At 43.5% G+C, this 22,799-nt stretch overlaps 1 protein-coding gene across 1 annotated transcript in view; it reads right to left on the bottom strand.

Annotated features, from left to right (window-relative positions):
* Positions 1–22,799, bottom strand: part of NPAS2 (neuronal PAS domain protein 2) — a gene marked incomplete at both ends in the record, with an annotated part of 109,010 nt that overhangs the window by 20,113 nt on the left and 66,098 nt on the right. Inside the window, 7 exons of the mRNA XM_080363320.1 lie at positions 489–570; positions 1,167–1,314; positions 2,654–2,760; positions 4,044–4,126; positions 5,850–5,968; positions 15,695–15,808; positions 16,716–16,836. Of these exons, the coding sequence (XP_080219446.1) occupies positions 489–570; positions 1,167–1,314; positions 2,654–2,760; positions 4,044–4,126; positions 5,850–5,968; positions 15,695–15,808; positions 16,716–16,836 (774 nt within the window). The remainder of the gene's footprint in view (positions 1–488; positions 571–1,166; positions 1,315–2,653; positions 2,761–4,043; positions 4,127–5,849; positions 5,969–15,694; positions 15,809–16,715; positions 16,837–22,799) is intronic.

The following is a 22,799-nucleotide window of genomic DNA, read 5'->3' as shown; positions in this document are numbered from 1 at the left end:
CTATCACTGAATTGGAAATAAAGAGCAAGCTACTGCCATAGTCATTTTGTGCCTTCAGTTGTTTTTCTGCATCATTCTTTTGTGTTCGTTTAGATGTAACAGCAACTGCAACCTCTGTGAGACACTCAGCCGTGCACTGATGAGGAGCTTTTCTTTCTTCTCTCAGCAGGTCACTGAGATGAAGCCAGGACAGCTGATTGCCAGAACATGTCCAAATTAATCTTTAAAGTGTAGTACCTCATCAAGGAAAGGTGGAAATATCTCACAATGCCCTTGACCATGTTCAACTTAATGTGTGTCTGTTACTGATCTCCAGGTTTATCCTTTCATGAGCTTATCCAATTTACTTCAAAATTATTCAGGTGAAAAGTGAATTCTGAAGTTGGGGCAATCCACCCTGAAAGACAATGCTGGAGTTTTCACTGATGTTAACACAGGAACAAGTTGTGATTAATACATATATTCATGGAAAAAAGCTTTACTCATACCTTTAGCGCTGAGGACACAACCTCTGAGGACAGTTCTTCCAAGCCCATCTCCTGTCTCCTCTCCACCCGAACATCTGCATAACTGAATGGAAAATATAATTCTAGGTATCAACATGGTATTGTTATATTTCATAAAATGTGCTTTAAGCAAGTGGAGGAACAAATTATTGTAACATTCTACACATTAAATAAACAGCTGAAAAATCACTTAAATGCTACTGAATAACATTTGAGAGACTGTTTTCATTTTGGTTTTGCTCTGTTCTTGTCTTCTTGAAGTCAAAATATATATTAAGGAAGTGTATATATAAAGTTTAAGCTCCCATCCTACAACCATTTTATAAGTTCATTGGAAAGCTTCAACATATCTCTTTAAAAGTAATGTAAAATTTAGAGGAAGTTAATATTTAAGGGATCTGTCTTTTCCCTATTTTTTCACAAAATGAAAAAATGCAACAGTTAATTTGCCCTGAGATTCATGATACACAAATGAAGCTTCGCATAAAGTGAGGGTTAGTCTGATCATTTTTTGTAATGTACATATTTCCTCAGAGAGTTCAGGCTTCATTTTGGTTACATAAAAGACATCATGTTTCTAAGGGAAAATGTTGGCAGTTATAAGGATGCTCTTATCTTACTGGCCTTTATGTCCCTGCTGGTAGATATGATTTTCCGTACCTTACCACCATGTGTGTGCACACAATGAACTCTGGCTTGGAGTTCCACTGGTGGTAGGTGATATAGTAATGGGTCTGGAGCCAGATCCACTGTTGTCCTTTGGTCAGGAACCGATAGCAGCACGACTTTCCCTTGCCAAACTGCATCACTGTCAGCAGAAAACACACACAGCTAGTAGCACAATTTATGATGTGAAAATGACATGAGATGTGAAAAAAAGCAATAAAAATATCTGTGGCCCCATTGATTCCCAAGGGAGAGAGGAGGCTAAGCACCTCTCGAGTGAGTGGTCCTGTCAGTTGTATGATAGAGTAAATATAATTAAGAACAGCAGGTGTCTTCTTCTGACACTTTGAATGGCACAGTCCTACACAGTACAATTATCCTTAACTTTGGACACTAATGCATTAATGTCTGCTACAACTTAAGCATAGATCTTAACCTGGTTTGTGTGCTGATCACATACTGCTTAATTAGGCATCTGGGATTCATTTTTAAGAGTGATCATCTTAATGTTCTATAGCAGAAAAGTACATTATAAAAATGCTTGAAAAGATGAGTGTTCTCTGCAGAATGAAGTGATTATAGGAGATACCATCATGCAAAGACAAAAATAATTTGAAACTGAAAGAAAATTCCAGGAATGACAAGAATTCAAAGTGCAGTAAATGGGGATGTATTAAAGGTTTTAAAGAATCACCAACAAAATTAATCTCTGCTTTTTTCCCCAGTGATTTCAAGGGCTTCCTAAATATGCATACATTTAGCCTTTCTATATTTTAATGTCAACATATAAAAACTAATGTTGACAGGATATTTTCAGGACACCCAAAGGTGGTAAACTGAGATGTTCCAGCCAGCTCTGTAAGCAAATATTTGAAAAATATTGCCTCATTTTCTTTACTTAGTGAAACAGTTTTTCAATTCACAGAATCACAGAATGTTAGAGATTGGAAGGGACCTCCAAAGATCATCTAGTCCAGGAACACCTAGATGAGGTTACACAGGAATGTGTCCAGGCTGGTTTTGAATGTCTTCAGAGAAGGAGATTCCAATTAAATCTTAATAGACTATATTTAAATAATCACAGGTAATCCCAAGTACATAGTGGGGGTACATTAGGGTAAATAATCTGCCAGAATTTTACAAAATAGGATCTCCTCTGAGATTGCCTGAACTATTTCTATATATTCTTTACTAGCAGAGCAGGTGTCCAATCTGGTGTATTTTATCCACCCAGTGAGTCTCACTGACTGCTTCTGGGAATACAGAAGGTAAAATTGTATTTTTCAGAGCTTTCTAAGTCTGGCCCAGACACCAATCAGCTGCGGTGACTCCAATCTGCTTTAACGCTGCTAAGACATACAGGCATGAGGCAAGGGTCAAACCTCCCCATACAAGTTTAAACCAATTTTAACTGCAACTACATTTCAGTGAACAGAGGTGTCCCGGTGACTCCACAGGAGCCTGGGCTACGTGGTACTTACAGTGTTCATGGCACCTTGCTAGCAGCTCGAGGTCATCTATATGGTAATAGTCGTAGCCAGAAGTACCCAGCACTTCAAAAGGCAAGTATCCTATAATCGGCGGTGCTCTGCAGTTAGGCACAATATAAGTGAGTTCATAAACCACAAAAAACCCCAGAAGTTCTGCATGTTGATGTGGATGTGTAAAAAGCCAAGATCTGCTCTCACTCACAGGCATACAGTCACCATCCACAGGGGATCCCAACTTCCCCCCCGCCTTGTGCCTGGGATGCCCAGCTGGGCATGGCAGTGCTGGAAAATCATCTTTGAACCATAGAATATCCTGAATTGGAAGGGACCCACAAGGATTATCAAGTCCAACTCCTGTCCCTGCATGTGACAACCCCACAGTTCACCCCATGTGTCTGAGGGCATTGTCCAGTCTCTTCTTGAACACTTGTCAGGCTTGGGGCCGTGACACTGCCCTGGGGAGCCTGTTCCAGTGCTCCACCATTGTCTGGGTGAAGAACTTTTCCTAATGTCCAACCTAAACCTTCCCTGGCATATCTTCTTGCCATTCCCTTGGGTTTTGTCACTGGTCACCAGAGAGAAGAGATCAGCGCCTGCCCCTTCTCCTCCCCTTGTGAGGAAGCTGTAGCCCCATGAGGTCACCCCTCAGTCTCCTCTTCTCTAGGCCATGACATAACAAGGCCACCACAAGCCCATCTTTTCAGGGAACGTGTGGCTGTGGAAAGCAACTCAGCTTCTTGGGGACCTTCCCACAGGAACCTGCTGTGAGGAAGCCGCTCCCTGGCTATTCCTTGGTCAGGGGCTCTGCTGCGGCTCCCGCACTCCTTGCACTGGGGAAGACGCGTGGCAAGGTGACAAGAAGCCATCGTCTGCCGGGACTGGGGGGCTAGGAGAGGAGATCATCTGTCCTGCTTCCCTCTGGGTGCCTGCAGAGCTCATCCGTGGCATGCTGAGGCTTTGTACCTTTGCCAGCACCATTGCTGCAGGCCAGCACAGACTTTCCCTCATTAACTCAGTGGGAATTGCACACGCACAATCAATGGCTGGATTTGGAAAGTATGATTTCCGCAGCTGTATCATAATTAGGTCATTTTGCTGTGTGACAGACTTCGGCCCATTGATATTTTTAAAGGAAACAAGAACAAGCTGATCACAAATTCGGCCTGAGAAACAGAGTAATTTTGTTTTAAAAGACTAATAAAAATAAATTCAAAAATAAATGTAAAATAGTAAGCATTAGCTTTTGTAGGAATTTCAGTGGCAGCCCTCCTGTTCATGCAATTTAGATGTGAAATGGAACACTATTTGAGAGAATTACACTTACAAAAATAGCAGTAGACAAACACTGAACACAACCAGGACTGCTTTACTTGTCACTAACCTGTGATCCAGGAATAAAAATTTCCATTCCAGACTGTGTCTTGATGTGAATTCCTCTAGAGGTTCCTCCACAATGCACATCTCCTGTATGGTGAAGAAAACTGACTTACTGAGTGTCATGGCGTTATCCCTCTGCTTCATCTAGCTTTTGTGAGCTATAAATACACGGTGCATAAGAGGAAAACAGAGAAAACAGAGTATTCACATGTTTTCTGGCAATTCCAGAGAATGATCTATTGTGTTTATCAGTGCCAAAATTTTTGCAGGATGCTGGGGACAAGAACCTGTGATGCTTGTGGACATGACTATTCCTCCAGGTGCCTAGGTTTTTATGGCTTCGAAGCAGTGCCTGGGTGTGAAAGCTGTGTCCCCCACAGCCCTGAGGAGCAATGCTCCTTCCCAGCATCCAGCCTTTGCTTGGTCCCACCTGGGTTTGCTATGCATTTCCTCTTTGTGTTACCTAAGATACCCACGGCCCTTGCCTGCTGCTTTTGGACATCTGCCCCCCTGCTCCCTGGTGCCACCTCTCCGCACTGTGTATTGAGCTCAGTGACAGCCTCCCGTTGTCTCCACTTCCCTCTCTGTTGTCACTCTCAAGAAGATAAGTCTTTCAGACCACCAGTGTGTTAAACCTTCTTGGGACCAGAGGACAAGCTGAGGCATGCTGCCATCAAGCACTGCTTTGATACATATCAAAATACTCACAAAGTTGCTTAAAGTTGCTGGCTGTACAGCGGCAAAAAGCTTTATGCATACCTTAAATTCCTCTCTTCCCCCCTCTCCAGTCTATACCAAAATCCATGCTAATGCCAAGAACATACCCTAAAATTCAAGGTGCAACATACAAACATTGCTGTGTGCATCCAAAATGCTGATTCTGCCTTCCTTAGCCAGTCAGATAAATATTTTTGCCTTCATTTTAGAGGTGGAAGTCAAGAAGAGGGATTAAATCAGTCACCCAGGTGAACTCGAGGGATTGGTGTCCAGGATTTCATGGCCACTTACACCTCCTCCAAGTCGTTCAGCAGCTGGTTTCCCCCGGCACTGGGCAGCTCATTACCATGTGCAGCCCATTTCATTTCCCTGTTTATTTTGAGATGTTAGCCAGCCAAAGACAAGGGAATTTGCAGTCAGGGTTCCTGGAGAACCTTAACTCAGCCCCTACTGCTAATATGATTACCGTGTTTAAGATTTATGGGAAGTGTCCTCACTTACCCAGAAGGGACCATACTTGCCTGTCAGGGCTGTCAGTCAGTCTCGAGTGCCCCAAAGGTCCCTGAGCAGTAATGGAAGCAGGCCAAGGGAGCAGTGATTTCATATCAGCTAGGTCTCAATTAGACTTTTTAATCTTTTAACCTCCCAGGACAAGACACTTGAGGCAGTAGCTCACAGTTGTTAATTACAGAACCGCAGTGCCAGGCGCAAGGTTGGGTGGTCTATCCTTATTTCCACAAGCAACTATCTAACTACCAGGATTTGGGAGGAAGGAAGCTAGCAACAGTCACCTGAAGACACCAAGAGGCACAAATGAAAGCATCTGTACACTGCCCCATTGCAGGGACAGAAAGCAGCATTGAAGAACCCAATTTCAAAGTGACTTTGTAATCCCTAATGCAAGGGGAGCAGAAGTGACATTGCTTCTGCAGATCCTGGCTTGCACCGATAATCCTCTTCACTGGATTTTTTATGCATGAAATGTGATATCTGTAATCCATTCAATTAGCAAAATTAAGAACTTTTTGTGTCACCCTGTCTGAAAGTGTTTTGAGAAGTTCTGAAATGAATGGGATCCAGGGTATGCACTTACCTTTAAAAACTGAGGCGTTGCCAAACGAACAGTTGCAACGAAACAGACCTGCTTTCCTGGCGATGTTCTGTAAACCCTTGGGACCGCCTCATCAAAGCCATTGCAAGTGGAGTTAGGCACTAGGTAGGGAAAAAACCAGGACCCAGAGTCATGCCTCATACAAGATTTGCTCTCCCTGAACATTTTGCACATTTGAAGTGTACTAATTCTAATTTTATTCAGAGTAGTGCTGTAAAAGCTTTTAAAGCTGATATGCATATATTTAAATCCAAGTCAGTCATGTCAGGCAGAAAGACATCAGAGCTTAACTTCAAGTATGAATCTTACAGGTTAATCCTGATAAAAAGAAGGCCAAACCTTATTACAGAGCATAAACCAGCTTTCTGGAAAGAAACCCCACGCATTCAATTGCTCTTTTTTTCACCACTCACAAGAAAAAATGTATTGCTGCAGCATGCTTAGCGCCCTGACTTCCATGAGGCAGGGAAAAAAAAGCCTTGGCACAGGAGGTAGCTGGGTGTTCGTCAAGTCATCAGTGGCAAAACCCTGGGGGCCCACAGCCAGCGAGGCTTCATTGAGCCAGCAAGAAGCTGCTTGTGATTCTTGGCTGCTGAATTGTGCCTCCCCCTTCTGCATCTAAGGAGAACCATCCCCAGCCGTTGCTCAAGTTCTGCTTGTTTGAAAGAAGAGCAAAGAGGACTCCACGTGCGGCACTGGCTTCCAGAGCTGGGCATTTCTGGTGAGTCTGCAGATGGCCTGCTGTCTCCTGGGCAGAAGGGAAAACTGGATGTGATGTGGCTACAGATTCTGTGTATGGCTTTTTATCAGTCTTTTGTAATTGCATGGATCTTATGCTGCTTTGAGGGCCCGCTAGCACCTCCTGCCGTAAAGATGTGTGCTGAAAGAACACTTTGCCTTAAGCAAGCCCACAGTCCCATGTTAGAATGACATAATGCAAATTCTTCATCCAAGTTGCAGCTATTTAGAGGTGGCAATCCTGCTCCCACAGCAGTGAAATAAGATTGTGTGCTAAGCTGCAGTGGGAACTGGGCTGGCCCCATGGGCTCTTGCCCTGCCCAGCCGACTGTCTCCCGTGGGGGCAGAGAAGGTCCCATCCAGCAGCTAGAATTCAGGAGCATGAGGTAATGGGGATCAGTGCTAACACAAAACTCTCTTTCCCTATTATTAGGCCCCAATATCCAACTTTATGAAGTTTCCTACAGTTTGTCCCTTCTGCACAGGACAAAGCAAGGATAAGTGTGTCCATTTCTGTGAAAATGAAGACTTTTGTACCTGTCTGGGGAGGAGATAACTAGCATTTTTGTTCTGAGGTGCTTCTGCACTGGGCTTTAGTTCGCTAGCATAAACTGTAGAGATGGAAGAAGTCTCAACTTACCACATGTGCTTTTGGAACCCAGATCAAAAGTCTTAGAATAACAATACATAGCTGATAACAAGGATAACAGGGTGTGAGACGAAAAAATAAGGACTCTGAGGAGAATTCACACCTGTGATTAACTGGTTTAGGCCACTGTATGGACAATACATATTGCACCAAAAAGGGGAAGAAAGGTTCCTCATCCGAGAAGGCAATGCAGATGTGAACATCCACAGAGATTACAGCCCTCCCTTGCAGTTGAGTCTGGAGGGCATGGCTGGCTGAATATTAAGGTAGAAAATGTGGGCAGAATTCTCCTCCTTTCACGAGCAAAGCACACTTGCTCTGGGGACTTCCTAGGAATATGTACTCATGTTCTGCTCCTGGGGTTATGTGCATATATGAGGGCTTCTATGGGATTATTAATACAAGAGGTGAAAAAAAAAGAAGAAAGAGTTAGGAGCTACAGGAAACAGGAGAAGCCTGAGTAAAGAGCTGTTGGTTCTTTTCTGATATGATTATTTTGTGCAAGTCTATAGATTTCTGTAGTCAGTCCTGTTTAAAAATGGATGGGATTGCTATAAACCCACATTAAGGGCATTGTAAAAAGTTACTTTCAAGCTTATTACATAATATGTTGCCACATTTGAAGTCAATGAGGCCGTTTCTCTCTGTAGTAGCCAAGTTTGGTAGCGAATATTTGCACACTGGGCTCTAAAATATGAAAATGAGATAAGCACATTCAGCCTCTGAAGTACTGGTATGATAAGTTAACCTAGTTAGTGAACCCATGGGCTTGCAGATGACATCAGATGCAGAAGAAAGTGGAGACGGAGTCACACCAAGGAGAGCAGATGGCTTTTTTACATCAGCTGTTTGATGTAAACAGCCATGAGCCTGAGACATATTCCCAGAAGAGAGCAGAATACTTCCCTGAATGTGACATTTGCCAAATAGGATTATATTTCCGAAAGGTAAATGTAATACTAAGAGGATAATAATTATTGTATAGGACAGCTACGTTGTAAATTTGGGATTTCATCACAACATTTGGGAATGTTGAACGTAAGCAGCAGTGGGTGAATAAGCCCAAGGAGATGAGACAGAGCTGGCCTGGTGGAAAGTCATCCTGTCTTCAGACAGCTACTGTGCCATCTCCAAACTCAGCTGCCTTTGACAAAGTCCAGAGCACTAAAAGCCTTGATGATGCAGGCAGGTAGCCACCACCTCACAGGGTACACCTCCATCTGAAAATAACAACTACAATAACTGAAAGAAAAAAAAAAGCCCACATTTGTTTCTGAATTACTTTGCTGCCTGACTTATTTTGTTAGTATCTGTTCTTCCCACAACTCCATCTGCACAGCCTGTTTTGCTCTGCTCTTGCAGCTGGTCAGCAAATTTCAGCCTTTTTTTTAGGTGTAGTTAAAAAAAGAGATCATTACATGAGTTAAAATAAAACAAATCCTGGTACGGTCTTTTAAGCATGCATTCTGAAAAGTCATACTTTAAAATTCTCCAAATCTCTTTAAAAGAAACAATATCTTGAAGTAGCAAAGTTCAGTAGCGAACTTTCTGAGAGCGCCACAGAAGAAGAGTGGAATGGAAAACGTAGCATGGAGTCTGAGGCTATGATGAAATTAACATTATAAGTCAAATACAGGTCTTGGATTGCTTTTGTCAGAAGGCGCCTGATGAAAATGTTAAATTGGCTTGGGTAAATGAGGGCATGTGTGTTTCACAATTAAATGATCTAGGCAAAATATTCTGAGTAGGGAACTGGAAGCTTGTGTGACAAACCTAAATACACAATCAGAAAGATGAAACTGTTGTCTCATATATATTGGTTAGCTGATGCTCTTTAGCATGAATTTTAGTAGTTTTTGTGGTTACCTATCAGACTTGCTGCTCCTAGGGCTACCACAAAATTCTTTGTAGAAGAAGCATTAAATTACCTGCAAATATCATATAAGAAGATAGAAAGAAACTGATTTGCCTATATACAGGGTTGTTGTTGTTTAGTTTTGTTTTCTTGAAAAAAGACCAGGACACTAAGGACAAGATGTTAAAAAAAAGGAAGCAAGCCCTTAACTACCATAGACAAAAAGATTTTTATCCTTAGGGATACAAATCATGCCACATGAAATGAATGAAAATGTGTTTAAGAACCCCCAGATGCCACATTATTCAGTTAATAATAGTACAGCAGTCAGTTGCTCGGTCATCTTATCTTAACTTAGGATGTTTAAAATATATTCTTCCTATAACAGCAAACCTCTCATTTATGCCTTTTGAAAGAAGAAATCCCTCTTTCCTATTTTGTCAGTAGATGTTAATGTTTAAAGAACCAGTCTTAGTGACTGTCAAACAAACTGAACAGTGATTTCAAAAAACACACGCCAAACAGACCAGAATAAAATCAAGACTGTTTCATATAAATAAATTCAGACCACAGATAAACAGAATATTCAGCAATTAGTAAATATAATGAAGAAACGTGAGGTGCTAACAGCAAGCCAGACTGCACTCAGTAGTTTCAGATGAGTAACAGTGACGGTGCCCAGACATCACTTGTCTGCTTTGATCTGTTCTCCCCTTGCTCCTCCTCCTGTTTTTCCCCTCGCCATCATCTCTTGATATGAACCCCAAGTAAATTCTTTGGGACAGGAATGGTGTCTTTTTTCTGAAGTGCCCATAGAGAGCCCAGCATAAGTGCTGCAGATTGCTCACTGCAGCTCCTACGATGTTGCTAATAGTAAATAATAATATGCGGCTGTCAGTTCTGATCAAAACATTCATTTCAGTTTGAGTTATTGTTGTTATCAGATGTTTCTGCATATGCTTATGGAGGCTCAAGATCAATGTATCTTCTGTAGAAATCTGTTTATTTCCTTTAAAAGGGAATTCAGATTGAATTAATTGTTCTGGGAGTGAAAATATTTTTTTCTCCCCAGTGTAATATTTTTTTCTTATCTCTAATAGATGTATCAGCTAACAGTAGAGTATCTGCTATTATTAGAATCCAGCAAACAGATACTTCCCGAGTATCCATGTAATTGGGAACAAAAATGCACAGTTTTGAATTCCACTATAATAATTAATTATATTTCTTGATCAGTAACTCTTCACATAACACTTATCTCCTCCTTTAAGAGGAAATTTTAGGCATTTTAGATTAAAGGATGGATCTGCCACTTGACAGATGCTGGTGGTTCTTTTTTCTTTTGGTGAACATTTTGAAAAGCAGGACTTTGGCTTTGTCATTAACAGGAGTTTTTAAGCAAGTATGTCACCTCAGAAATCGGATACCAAAGCCAATATTTGGTTATGTAATTGTGAGAGATCTTCTTCTGTTTACATGTGTATGAAAAAATTTTGCAGGAGGGATAAATCCAGCTCACCTTATCTTTTCTTATCAGAGTGAGCTATTAAGCGGCTTTGTAAAATAATTTATTCACATTTAATTTGACATTTTATACCGGAGGCTAAGCATTCCCTTGGATTTTTTTGAGAGTTATCTTTATTACTTGCCTCCCTCCTTATCCCTCAGGCAAAACTGGATGGAAGCCACTGTATTATTCATTGGTGGTGCTGATTCGACTCTACCACTTATCAGGTACCACTGGTCAACAGGTACGGTGATGGCACTTGACTCCCTCAGATGTTTGCATATATTCACCTCTCTTGTTAACATCTGGACTATGTGACCAGAACCCAAAATATATAAAAAATATTGGAACAAGTTCCTATTTGCAAATTAAAAAAAAAACGAAGTTTGCTTTGAGAACAAGTAGGCGTTTCTCATAGAAGCAAAGAGGGAACTCCACATTCCTCTTCTGTGTGGCCCGTGGGCCAACTCCCCTCCTCTCAAGGGGCTACTGCATCTTCACATCAGGTTACAGTCCTGATTTACTCATTGAAGCTTAATTAATGATGATTATATAATCCTCCCAAATGGAAAATCAAATCTCCCGTATTTGATTTAGCGCAGCCAGTGACTCATGCAGTCACTTGCATTGCGGTTGCGCTGGGCGGCTGCTCTCGCTTGGGCACAGCTGATTCAAGAAGGGGGGTCACTCATGTGCAGGCGGCTCGTGTCACATCCCCAGTGCGGATCCAGCTGCAGGAGTGTCCTTGCAGCAGCGGTGACAGTGTATGGCTTCCTGCACACCATCCCCAGGACCAGCCCCAGCGTGGACCCCCCTGCTAACCCTGGCACCAGCCCGTTGCAGCTCCAAGAGCCTCCAGCCATAGCTGAGCCCAGGGATGACGATCTTCTGAAAGACTGAGCACACGCCGTGAGCTATGTGATCTTTCCCAGGCAATGTCTGGGGCTTGCACATTCATCTCTCTCCCCCTTCTTGGCTGGGGGAAAGGTGCCGGTGACTGTTCCTCTTGGGGAGTGGCATGGGTTTGATGTAGGTTGTGTGTGATCTGGCTCCCTGACAGCAATCCTGGTGACAAGTCACCTTGGTAGATATCAGGCATTTGTTCTACTTTAGCAGAAAAAAAAAATCTCTTTGGCGTCTCAGTACAATGGCCTTTAAAGCTCCAGAGCTCCCACTAAAGTTAGGGAGAGCAGCTAAGCCCCTAACTGGCTTTCTAAGCCTCAGTCCTTCAAATTAATCCATTCAAACCCATCCCTGTATGATGTTCTCAGCCATAAGTCACAATGCGATTAACAGACAAGGTATGAGGAGGAGGGATGGGGGGGCAAGGTCACTGGGACCCCAGCAGGCATGCCCCCTTCCACCAGGCACCATCATTATATGAGCAATGAACAATAATAAAATGAGCCTAAGAAGATGATAATTCAAGAGAGGTTATGTAAAAGGTTATGTGGAAGTAGAATAAAACTGGTGACATTTCTGTTAAAGAGGGCAAAAAAGGACCTACCAGTTCTTCAAAACATTAGCGAAGGTTAAGTGAGAGAAGGAAAGGTGAGAGATTTGCTAGGACTGTCGCTGCCATGACCCTACATTAATGAGAATGGAATAGTTAAGTATCTTGATGGGATCCTGATGGGGTATAGCCTCCCCATCCAAAGATGCTCTGGTGTCCCCGCAGCAGGAATGCGCAGGCAGGGTGGACTCGGAGTACACTCAGCAAATCCTTGGAAATTAAGGTAGGATTTGGCATCAGGCAGCTAAAAAGCAACGGCAAAGATTTGTATTTAGAGAAGAACATCCTGTATCAGTCTCCCATGTGTAAAAACAAGCTCACACTTCCACTGCTGTGAAAAGCTACAGGAAAAAGCATTCTTGAATACATTCATAAGGAACGTCTCCTGCTAATTAAGCTTAATTTGCAATTTCTGTCTTTTTATCCCAACAGTATGCTCAGCTAACTCTTTCCTTATCTTTAGCTTAGCCTCCTTCCTCCACAAACACCTTCAAAACCCAGGATTTGGGGCCAGCTGATCCTACACAGCTAGGATGAGCACTGCTCTGTGAGCCACCTGTCTCTGCTCCACCACCCTTCTCACCACTGTCTTTCTTGCCTGCTTGGCCTCATATCTGGAGAGGGGGCTGCCTGGAGAACAGGCTTTTATTTAATGGGAGGAAAAACAGAGCAATTACCGGCAGGGCCAACAGGTGACAGCTCTGGGTTGTGTGGCTTAGGGGACAGTGCCCATAACAGGACGCCCTGGGGTGAGGGGGATCAAGCAGAGGTGGGAACCCAGCTCACCGCTGCACCCAGCAAATGCTCAAAGGTGTCCATGCCACAAGTTCCCGTGCCAAAACCCAGCTGCTTGTCCCCAGCCCCGGGCTGGAAAGTTGCCCAAAGAGCAGGTGCATTCACACAGTGCTCACTGGAGCTGATGTCCCCCATGCCTTGCTCAGGGTGCAGCTGGCTGATGCAAGAAGCAAGTATTTCCACCAGGCTCTGCACTGAACTGGGGAAACTGATCAGGACGGGCAAGCTGCTGTCCTGCAGCAGGGAGAAAAGAAGGCGGCCAGGAGGCAACATCAGGAGGAGTGGCTGACATGCCAGAAGGCTGTGCTGCCATCCAGCGGGACCTGGACAGGCTGGAGAGTTGGGTGGGGAATAACCTAATTAAATTTAACAAGGGAAAGTGTAGAGTCCTGCATCTGGGCAGGAACAACCCCAGGTTCCAGTATAGGTTGGGAAATTACATATTAGACAGCAGTGTAGGGGAAAGGGACCTGGGGATCCTGGTGGACAGCAGAATGACCATGAGCCAGCACTGTGCCCTTGTGGCCAGGAAGGCCAATGGCATCCTGGGGTTTTATTACAAGGGGGGCGGTTAGTAGGTCCAGAGAGGTTCTCCTTCCCCTCTACTCTGCCCTGGTGAGACCGCATCTGGAATATTGTGTCCAGTTCTGGGCCCCTCAGTTCAAGAAGGACAGGGAACTGCTGGAGAGGGTCCAGCGTAGGGCAACAAAGATGATTAAGGGAGTGGAGAATCTCCCTTATGAGGAAAGGCTGAGGGAGCTGGGTCTCTTTAGTTTGGAGAAGAGGAGATTGAGGGGTGACCTTATTAATGTTTATAAATATATAAAGGGTGAGTGTTAGGAGGACGGAGCCAGGCTCTTCTCGGTGGCAAACAATGATAGGACAACAGATAATGGGATCAAGCTGGAACACAAGAGGTTCCACTTAAATTTGAGAAAAAACTTCTTCTCAGTAAGGGTGCCAGAGCACTGGAACAGGCTGCCCAGGGGGGCTGTGGAGTCTCCTTCTCTGGAGACATTCAAAACCCACCTGGACATGTTCCTGTGTGACCTCACCTAGGCGTTCCTGCTCTAGCAGGAGGATTGGACTAGATGATCTTTTAGGTCCCTTCCAATCCCAAACATACTGTGATACTGTGATACTGTGATACTGTGATACTGTGATACTGTGATCTCAGACTGGAGGCAAGGGCCATCCCATCTCTATTGACCAGAGTGTCAGACTGTAGCAGAGATGGGAAGAAAGTGGAAGAGAAAAAATAAAGTGAATGATCTAGAAAAAGGTAGCACAAGGGAAAAAAAAAAAAAAAAAGGCAGAAAGCACATATCTTATTTGAAAGCTATAAGTTGGGGTCTTTGGAAAATGATTTGGTGTCTTCTGAAATCAGTATTTTCACATTTAGTTTATATGCATTAAGCTAGAGAGGTTATCTGTAATGCAAGTTTTATCTTCCTCCTGAGAAACAGCCACTGATACAAATGCTGGGATATGAAATCCTAATGGGTAAGAGGGCAGTATTGAAGTCATGCCAAAATAAAAGGCTGAAAATCCTTGAAAAAAATGGATCAGAAATTCCCTTGGTAGAAATGTATCCTTGTGAGTCAGCACCCAAAATCCGATTTCTGCTCTAGAAAACAGAACAGTTTGGTGTGAGCGTCTGTCAGGCAGCCGCATTTCACTTCATTCAAACTAGAAAGCATACAGGCAGTTTCATTTTTTTATACAAATAAAATCTTAAATCAGATGGCACCAACAAGAAATGCATCTCTCCATCCTGCACATAGGTTTCTATTCTAGTCATGTGGAGCAAGAGCAGAAAGTTAAATGGGGACAGGGACATTCTTTTTTTTCACAGAGTGGTGTGTGGTTTTTGGAAAGCACGGTGGGGAATTTTTTTGCTGAGGATGACCTATTTGGAACAATACCAGCAACTTTGGAAATGCCACTCTGGAGTTCAATCAGGCAAGTAACTAAAGCAAACTTGGGCAGGCAGGAGAAGAGAAAGTAATAAAAGAGTGTTTCATTTCTGACACTAATGGCCGTACAGCAATCTGGTTGTTACGGAACGGGTGAGGTGGAAATTTGCTCTTTCTCCCTTGAAAGATGGTTTCCCTAGACTGACTGTGGTGCATTAGTGATGATGCTGACTGTATTTCTTTCCTTTTTTTTTGCTTATTGGGTTCTGCAATGCAGAAGAGGAATGTAAAATGGCATCTGGAGAGGGAGGCGGGTGGCAGCATCCTCAGCTGCTCCAATGCCTGTGGCAGGGGACCCCTCACCGTGGCAAGGGGCGGTGGGTGCAGGCATTCAAGTATGTGACACTGCCATTTTTCCCCCAAAAAAATTCCAGAGAAGGGTGAGAGGGCAGATTTGGCAAATTACCAGTTCTTGCACAGAATTAATGATTAATGCAAGCCAGCAGATAAGGTAGCAAACTTATTATTTAGCTAATAGAGAAAGTCTTAGAACACAGTATTAATGAGCACAAACAAACCCTCCTCTGAACCTGTCATTATTTGCAAACTTACCCGGAGTCGAGGATCATTGCTACCAAGTGAAGCATAATAACAGAAGCAACTGACACAGTTTCACTTTTCATAGGTATTCGTCCAGCTTTTGCAAATCAGCTGCGAGATCCACGTGAAGCAAAATTTACCCCATAATGTTAAAAATCTTCCTTTCAGTTAAAAGCCTGTCTTGTTCAATGGAGCAATACTTATATTTTATTTTACACAGCTAGAGTAACATTCATACAACAATCAAAGCTTACCATTGCTGTAAGACCGAAAATTTCCTACAAACTTTATGTATTCATATGTTGGAAATTCCTTTGGGTTCAAACTTCCTCTCAGAAGATGACAATAAAACTCTAGTTCATTGTCAGCTGGATTGTTAAAAGAAGAAGAAGAAGAAATAAATATACTATTTAAACTAAACGCAACCAACGGTGTCTTCCAACCCCAATCTTGCTGTAACCGGCAACATGAGAGCAGCTCATTACTACGCAGGGTCCTGCCCTCGAGACTCACTCGTCCTCCTCTTACACCGCCTTCCTCGGAGGAGTTACACTGACATTGCTTTGGTGGAGCCAAGGAGAGAACTGGATCCTTCATTTATAGCTTTTTTTTTTCTTTTTTTCTATTTAGGCTTTTCATGACTCACAGCTGTTCTACATCTTGTGTTGGAAAACTATGCCTAATTACCTCAAAATATCTATTAAATTAACTTTGCCATATTAGCTACCAGCTGCAGGTTTTGTATATACAGTAGATTAAGCTGCTGTACATTTTATATTATTGTGTGTTTCCTTACCTTACCTCCTAGAGTGAATAAGGCGAGGCAAGTAAAAGGGTCTTTATGAAAAACAAAATTCAATTTGCAAAATAATTACAATGATTTTACAGATTCTTTTCAACTACAATGCAAACCAAAGGTGTGTGACATTAACGGATCTCTGAACATCATTTTACTTGAATGGGTTGAAATATCAATTAAGATGTGATTTGTCTCAGGCGAACTCTCGGTTTCCATTTGCTAACCTCTTTTCCTTAGCTGTCTCAAAAGATACAATATTTAATAATTAACATAACTGCAAGCAGTCTTAGCCTAGTAAAATAAAGGCCATGTGTTTCATTTAAAAATAGTACCAAAGGGTCATTCCAGGTGGTAAGATCTTTTTTAAAAGGCTATACACTTGTTTTAAGCTGCACATCACAGAAAAAAACTCATTATGAGAGAACATTTTTATCCTCTCCATGTTTTTTTCATTTACTGGGAAAGATAAAACTTACTTTTTAGGTAATCTGATGATGCAGAATCCGTCATAAGCATACAAGAAGATAACATCTTATAAATTTCTGAATGTTCTTGTTCTGGGAGGAAATTTAACAAATTCTGATCCAAGACATCACACTGCAAAGAAAAACAACCTTTGAGAAAAATAGAAATATCACAATGAGCATGCAGAAATGTGCAGCAATGCAGACACGAAGCCTGTGGCAGTCAACAGGAGTTTTCCCACAAATTTCACAGAATCACAGAATGGTTGGGGTTGGAAGGGACCTCTGGAGATCATGTAGCCCAACCCGCCTGCTAAAGCAGGTTCTCTGAGAGCAGATTGCACAGGAATGCCTCCAGGTGGGGTTTGAATGTCTCCAGAGGAGACTCCACAACCTCTCTGGGCAGCCTGTTCCAGTGCTCTGGCACCTTCACTGAGAAGATGTTTCTTCTCATATTAAGTGGAACCTCCTGTGCTTCAGTCTGTGCCTGTTGCCCCTCATCCTATCGTTGGGCACCACTGAAAGTAGTCTGGTCCCATCCTCTTGACATCCACCCTTCAGATATTTATAAGCATTTCCAGGGATTCTTGACAAAATCTAAACCAGGGGGGATGACTGGGCAAACAGAGTGGCTGCTTCTCCATGGATTCATTCTCAGCTTAATTCTTAGCACTCAGTGATGCTCCTCTAATGTTTCTCAGAGACCACAGGGTGCATCGGGTATGTCCATACACCTAGATGACAAGACCTGGGAGTGAACTGGAAAACTGGTGCCTGGCTCCCCGTACCGCTCACCAGCTCCATGAACGGGGCTCTTGTGGATAATCGCTGCCCGGTGTCTCCCCAGCAAACTCTGAATGGCAAGGGCAGTGGGGCTGGGAGCTGGGTCAGTCCTGAATCCAGCCCACTCCCTCTCAGCTCCTGGGAAGTGCCCTCAGGGTGGCAGCCCTTGCTCCCCGCTTCCTGCATCCTAGCAGGTGGGAGCAGAGAGAAGGGGACCCCCCAGTCTGGACATCATTGTGCTGCAGCAGTAGTTAGTTCCTAGGGAGGTGGACTTCATGGTGCCACCAGCACAAGCCCTCTGGCCAGCCGTGGGCCGAATGCATGGGTGTCTCCAGCCCCAAGATCAGCTGTCACGAACCTGAAATCCATCCGAAATCTAGGTACTGAGATGGGGGAATGGAAAGAGGAGACGGATTTGTTCAAAATGCCATGATTGGCCCAGGGTGAAGACAAGCATTGAGGAAGGTCTCACTATGTTCAGCATGGTGACAAACCCAATGCTAGAAAGGTGTATCTGAAAGGATGTCCTGAGATGAGTGACCCTTGGATGGCATTGACTTGCATCCATCCCACTTGAGACTCCTTTGGGCAGCGCTGGCACACTGACACAGCTTCGTGTGTCCTCAGCGAAGCTGCTATCAGACTGTATAGCTGTGCTGAAAATGTGTTAGCCCTGTATGAGACTGGAAAGTTATTGATCATCATCATTTATTTATGCATTTACTTAAGACTGTGCTTTGGTTTCCCTCTGCTTTCCACCCATGTCTGCTGTTCTGTGTGGAATTCCTGTTTAGAGTAGTGAAATGCATCAAGTATACTTTGAAAATCAGGCTACTATGCTCTACACACTTATCTTGATGCAACAATATATTACTTTAGGTTATTAAGTTACAAGTATTACGTGCTCATTACTTGAATATTCCTTTTGTGATGAATACTTCAAAATTACTTTTGTGACTTCAGTATATATCTTATTAAAATGCATCCTACTGATACTGCACATAATTCAAGTTTTTACATATGTATATAAAGATTATATTTACACAAAATAGAGTACATTGTTCATGCAATTTTGGGCATATGAGGAAAGAACACTTGATGGAAAACTGCAGACGTGAGTCCTGTTCAAGCCTTATGGTACAATCTCAGAAAAGTAATTTTTCCTTCTCATTCATTTTCTACCTGTAAATGGCAGATAATGACACTTATCCACCAGTTTCACATAAGTCTCATGGGGGTTAATTAATCTCGCATTCACTCAGCAGTAGCTGCAGGAGGATTAGATGTGAGCTGTCACCACTCCTCAAACTCACTATTGCTTCTTCAGTGACCTGAGGATGTACCACCTTTTGTCACCCTGTTGTGACCAAGCTCAGATTCAAAACCTATTATCATTTCTGCAGTGTCATTTCTGTTTAGGGTGATAGCTGTAGAGCTCTGCAACTATGTTTATGGTAGGAGTTGCAAGAGACCTTTTTTTCCATGCACCCATCAGAGCAACTTCCAGATCTGAGCACCAGTTATTACTTGATTTGCAAGTCTGGGCATTTATATTTTTTGCCACCATCATGTACCATATCCAGAATTTAAGGTTTAGTTTGCATCTTTGCTGTTAGATAATACCAACTTTTTCCTTTAAACAGTTTAAAAAAGAGATAAGGTGTCTACTTCTTAATGTGTTTCACAGCTCTTGCCTCCTGCAGAGGTCAGGCACACCTCTAAAGCAGCACATGGAACAGAGTTTTTGGATCTTGTATGTGTCAAGACTCTTGAATCAATATGTCAATCAAGAATATATCGACAGGTCAAATATAGAGAAGGAAGCAAATATTCTGTGATCTCGCTGGAGCTGTAGGAAATGCCAGGCAAGCTATTCAGTGCTAATTCTGCACCAGACCTGAAAGGCGGACATGTGGTGCAATAGCAGAAAGGTGACCAGAGAGACGGACAAAATTTAATCACCACAATCAAAAATACAGCTGTTGGAGGGGAATAGTTTGCACCTTTGTCTAATTATTCTGCAGCAGGCAGTTCTGCCCTGCTGGCAGAGACAGCCACAAAGCATTGCTGAATGAGACAGGCAAAGCAGATAAAAGATGAATTGCAGTGGCTGCAGGTGAAGTGGTTAAATGAACTACGTTAATGCATATTTATGCTGCTAAGCTTGGAATCTACTCTGCACCTTTGAATCTATGGATCTTGCTAGAAGAAAATTCTGAGTATTTACTCCTCATAGCTATGTCAGGCAAAGAAACAAAACCTTTGCATACGTGGGTGCTGGTCCATTCTAAATACAAGCTCTGCAATCATTCAATGCACAGCTGAAATCTGTGCAGTTTCAAGGAGACAGCTGTACTCCAAAATGAAGCTACTTCCTCACCTTTTCACTGCTTTTTGGTGCAGGGTGAGGAGAAAATATGACTTATTCCTGCTGCAGGGGAAAAAAAAAAGCAGGTGAACTGAGCAAACATGGTCACTACAGGAATGGGAAGGTGGATGGCTGGAAATAGAACAGGGTTCCTTCCCAGTAACCAAAAAACAATCAAGGTAGCTCTGTTTTATGTGCTGGGATTTGGCCCCTATGTCAGTCTGTATATCCTGCAGTGATGCCCATTGCTAACCTGTAACAGCAACGCTGCATACAAAACTTTTGTACACTATAAGGTGCTACGTGCTGGATTTTTCCACCCTGACATTTAATTAAAGCACCCAGCAGAGCAGAGCAGATACCTGAGCTTCACCTGGGAGTCCCTGGGGAGAACAAACCCCCCAGGAGAAGCCCAGCCCTGCTAGGGACCTCCTACCTTTGCATAGCCGCCTCCTCTGCTGACCCTCAAGGTTACGGGACTAAAGCTGGGTGAGATGGACACCACCCTCCCCGTCCGTGAGCAGGTGCGGCACCTTCTGTTGGAGTCTGTGGACAGGGCATGTCCATGAGAAAGCTGCGTCTCCTCCTCTGGCTTGGAAATAGTCACTCAGCTGCCCGTGTTTAACTGTTTCACTCAGCAAAGCAGGCAAGAAGGGACAGGGAGGACCCTCCTCCAGAGACCTGCATAGTCGTGAGGTCATAGTGTACCTGCTACGAGTTGTGACTGGATTTCAAGGAGTTCACTTCAGCTGTAGTCAATCTTACCATGTGAGATGAACCTCCTTTTACATCAACTGACCGTAGGCATAGCTTCTAGATCTTGTAATAACAGACTATTTAGAATTACAACAGAGGAAGTTTGTGTTTGAAAATGCTCTATGGAACTTACGGAGGCTGTATTAAAGAGAATTGGATATATTTGTTCTCAACACCAGAGTCTTTCATGATTTTAATGAAAGAAAATGCATCAGATTTCTTGATAGGGGCCCTCAGAGAGCCCTGTTCTGCATTCTGCCCAGTTTTGCTTTCCTTTCAGTGCTCAAAGCAGAAGATTTGCAGAGTATTTTTTTTTCCCCTGCAGTCACAGAGGAGAACGAATCGGTATTTTGTCCCTCAAACAGTGACTGGATTGAGCTTTCAAATAGACCCTGGAGGTAAACAACATAAGCCACGTAGATTTTCCAGATAGCACTCTGATCAGTTTTAAAACTTGAAAAGACACACGGTAAGGGCAACATGGAACTAAAATGCCCAGTGTGCACCAGTCTGTGCACTCAGATGTGCCCCTGCCCATGGCTGGAGCCATTTGCCCACCCCCGGCAGGCAGAATCCCTTATAGCTTGCTCAGCTGTGGTCTCTGGGATGCACCCAGTCACTCTGCACACCTGGGCTGGTGGGGCAGTTGTTGACCATTTTCACTCCATCAGCTCCAAGGTCTGTGGGAGCTCCTGCCATCTCCAGCCCCAGCAGGTTGGTCCCTGGCCTGGGCTGCTATATGATGCTGCTGTGGAAATGAAAAATAATGCCCATCTTTGTCCTCATTTTGGGCTGGATACTGTGCAAGATTCTCACAGAAGGCATGACTTTGGGAGGAAAAAACGATTCAGTCTCTGATGGTACAACTCAGAAATTATGAACCTGCGTCCACCCATGTTCAGGCAGGGCTTAAAGTTTTAGGCACAGGGTCTGAAATGTATCTTCCTAAAAATCAATACTTTCCTGCAGCAGATCTACCATCTCCGCTAAGAATCAGTATTTGGAAGGGATAGCGATGAAATCCCCAAACCATGAAAGACAATGAATTTCCACAGAAATCAGTAAATGTATGAAGACCCAACAGCCTGCATGAAGGACAGGGCTCTCTCTGCCTTTGAAGCAAAGGCAAATGTCAGAAAATAGCCAACTACTGGTTTCCTCAACTGTTGAGGATTAAAGAAAACTGAAATAGATCGATTCAGTTCAATATGTTGTTGCATAGCAATATTCTTGCATTTACCAGGAGCTGCCGCTTTTCATCAAGTTCCTTTCGTCTCAGAAGAAAATAATTTTTGTTCGTATTACAGCAAGGTAGTGTGTGTGAAATACATTTGTCTGTGTGGAAAACATAACACATTTGGTGAAAAAGTAAACGAGAGAAAAAGAATTGTAATTTTCTTAAGAACATGGCTGGGGAGGGTGGTACAATAATGATTTGGCAGCTATTCTTTTTCTCCTGGGCATGTATTTATTTGAAACCGAGCTACTAAAAATGAGTGTGAGGATTAATCCGTCATTATTGTGCCATTTCTCCTGGAGCAGCCTTAGCAACAGGAGCAGGGTTTGGAGCAGTCCTTCTCCCCTGCTCCTCCAGTCCACACCAGCATACACAGGAGAGTCTCCCACACCAAGACCCAGCATCCCACAGATAAAACAAGCCCTTTGAGCCCCTGAGCGCCAAGCATCGGCTCCACCAGCTCCACCCGGTAGCTTTCTTCTGGGGAAAGCAGAGCTGAGCTGCAGGGACAGCTCAGCTGCAGCCACCAGCGAACTCACATGTCTCTGAATTCCATGGGGGTTTTGTCCTTTGCCTCCCTGCGAGCAGAATAAAGCCCTTAACAAGCTCCTTGCTGGGCTGCCAGTGGCACTGGTGCTATTATCTGCTAGCTTAGAAATCAGAGACGGAAAAGATCAGGCAGGTCACCCTGTGCCTCCCCTGGCCACGGTATTCCTGCAGAGCTTTTTCCATTCAAGCTGTAGTGCCTCATAGCAACAAAACCCTGAAGGGTATGAATCAGATGGAGAGAGAACAGAGCTGATCAACAGCAGCGCCCAGCATAACGCAGGGACAAAACTCCTCACCACATTTTCAGGAAAACACCACCTACTCACCACCCTTTTACATATGCTTCTAAAAATGCAGGGCCCGATCCTACGATGTGTAGTTGAAAAGCCAATGCCAGAATTAC

This window comes from Nesoenas mayeri (assembly GCF_963082525.1).
Source record: "Nesoenas mayeri genome assembly, chromosome: 1".
NCBI lineage: Eukaryota > Metazoa > Chordata > Aves > Columbiformes > Columbidae > Nesoenas > Nesoenas mayeri.
This window is presented reverse-complemented; position numbering and strand designations above follow the sequence as displayed.